Source organism: Octopus bimaculoides, chromosome 3, assembly GCF_001194135.2.
Source record: "Octopus bimaculoides isolate UCB-OBI-ISO-001 chromosome 3, ASM119413v2, whole genome shotgun sequence".
NCBI classification, from domain to species: Eukaryota; Metazoa; Mollusca; class Cephalopoda; order Octopoda; family Octopodidae; genus Octopus; species Octopus bimaculoides.
In genome coordinates, this window is record NC_068983.1 from 162,518,862 (window position 1) to 162,520,229 (window position 1,368).

A 1,368-nucleotide genomic window follows, 5' to 3' on the forward strand; every position below is an offset into this window, starting at 1 on the left:
AACTTCTGGCTTTTCTGCAGATTGGAAAACTGATTCCATTGCTGGTAGATGATTAAAAGATTAAACCTAAATCTAAGAACTGATCCAATCCATCAGATGGTTCTATCTGTTGAATTTCCATTCGGTCTTTGGTCAATTTTAATTTCTGCTAGAAGATATCTGCTAAGCTGCTGTGAGACTGACCTGTGTGTGTTTGTGTGTGTGTGTGTGTGTGTGTGTGTGTGTGATTCTTGCTTTAAGATTTTTTATTTCTTTTTTTTAGTTAGTTTTTACAGCTGGAAATGTGCAGTGAAATTAATTTTCCTATATTTTGTCTCTTTTTAAGACCACAGAATGCCATTGGTCAACAAGTATCACATGACATCTTGTTAGGGAGATGGCGATTATGCTTGGACCTATTTGGTAGAGTATTTTGTGATGATGTTGGTGCGGAACCTGGATCTGTGATACATGAATTGGGGGGCTTTCCTGTTAAAGAAAGCCGGTTCAGAAGAGAAATGGAGAAAATCAGAAATTCACAACAGAGAGACTTATCATTAGAGGTAAAATCACGTTTTAATTACTCTGAATTGTTAATTATTTAAATCAACCCCAAATGTTCCTTTGTTAATGAAGTTTATTAGAATTTTATTATTTGTACCTGATTAAATACATTTGGTAATGTTAACAGGAAAGACAGAACTCAAAATTAGTGTGTGCATGCATATATGTGTTTGTTTGTGTGTGTGTGTGTGTGTGTGTGTGGTAAAAGCAATAGTGACTCAAGGGCCAAGAATTTCATGTGTTAGTAGTCAAAAGTGCTAATGCATGAAGCTCAGAGCCCTTGGGTCACTTTGTTGATTCTACTAAATATTAATAAAAAACATATAACTGATTAAATATATGTCATCATCCATCATTTTGAATCCAGATCTACCTCAATGCCATAGCAACTGCCCTCATACCATCTTGCGACCATTTAGGCGTCCTCCCTTCTTAAGCCAACCTTCCCAATCTTCTCCTCCACATGTTCCTCAGTCTACCTCGCTTTCACTGTCCATTTACCTCAAGCACAAGCATCCTTCTCAAAACATGCTCCTCATCACTCCTCAACACATGCCCATACCACCATACTCCATTTAACCTTGCCAGCCATTCCACCAATTCCTCTAACCCCAGCATCCCCATAAAATCCTCAGTCCTCCTCTTATCAAACAGCTTCACCCCACACATTTCTCTCTCTGTCCTCCTCACAATTGCTCTCTCTCTATATATATATCTCTCTCTCTCTCTCTCTCCCTCCTTCAATCACCATGTCTCACTCCCATACAGCATAGCAGCTCTCACGCAACTCTTATAGACCCTTCCTTTCTTCATCATATGTAATTT

At 38.5% G+C, this 1,368-nt stretch overlaps 1 protein-coding gene across 6 annotated transcripts in view; it reads left to right on the forward strand.

Moving 5' to 3' along the window:
- Positions 1-609, forward strand: part of LOC106867186 (E3 ubiquitin-protein ligase UBR5) — an 80,339-nt gene extending 79,730 nt beyond the window's left edge. For all 6 annotated transcript variants that reach the window (XM_014911985.2, XM_052966668.1, XM_052966669.1 and 3 more), the window contains one exon: positions 326-609. In XM_014911985.2, the coding sequence (XP_014767471.2) occupies positions 326-584 (259 nt within the window). In that variant the 3' untranslated portion in view covers positions 585-609. The remainder of the gene's footprint in view (positions 1-325) is intronic.
- The last annotated feature ends 759 nt before the right edge of the window (positions 610-1,368 follow it).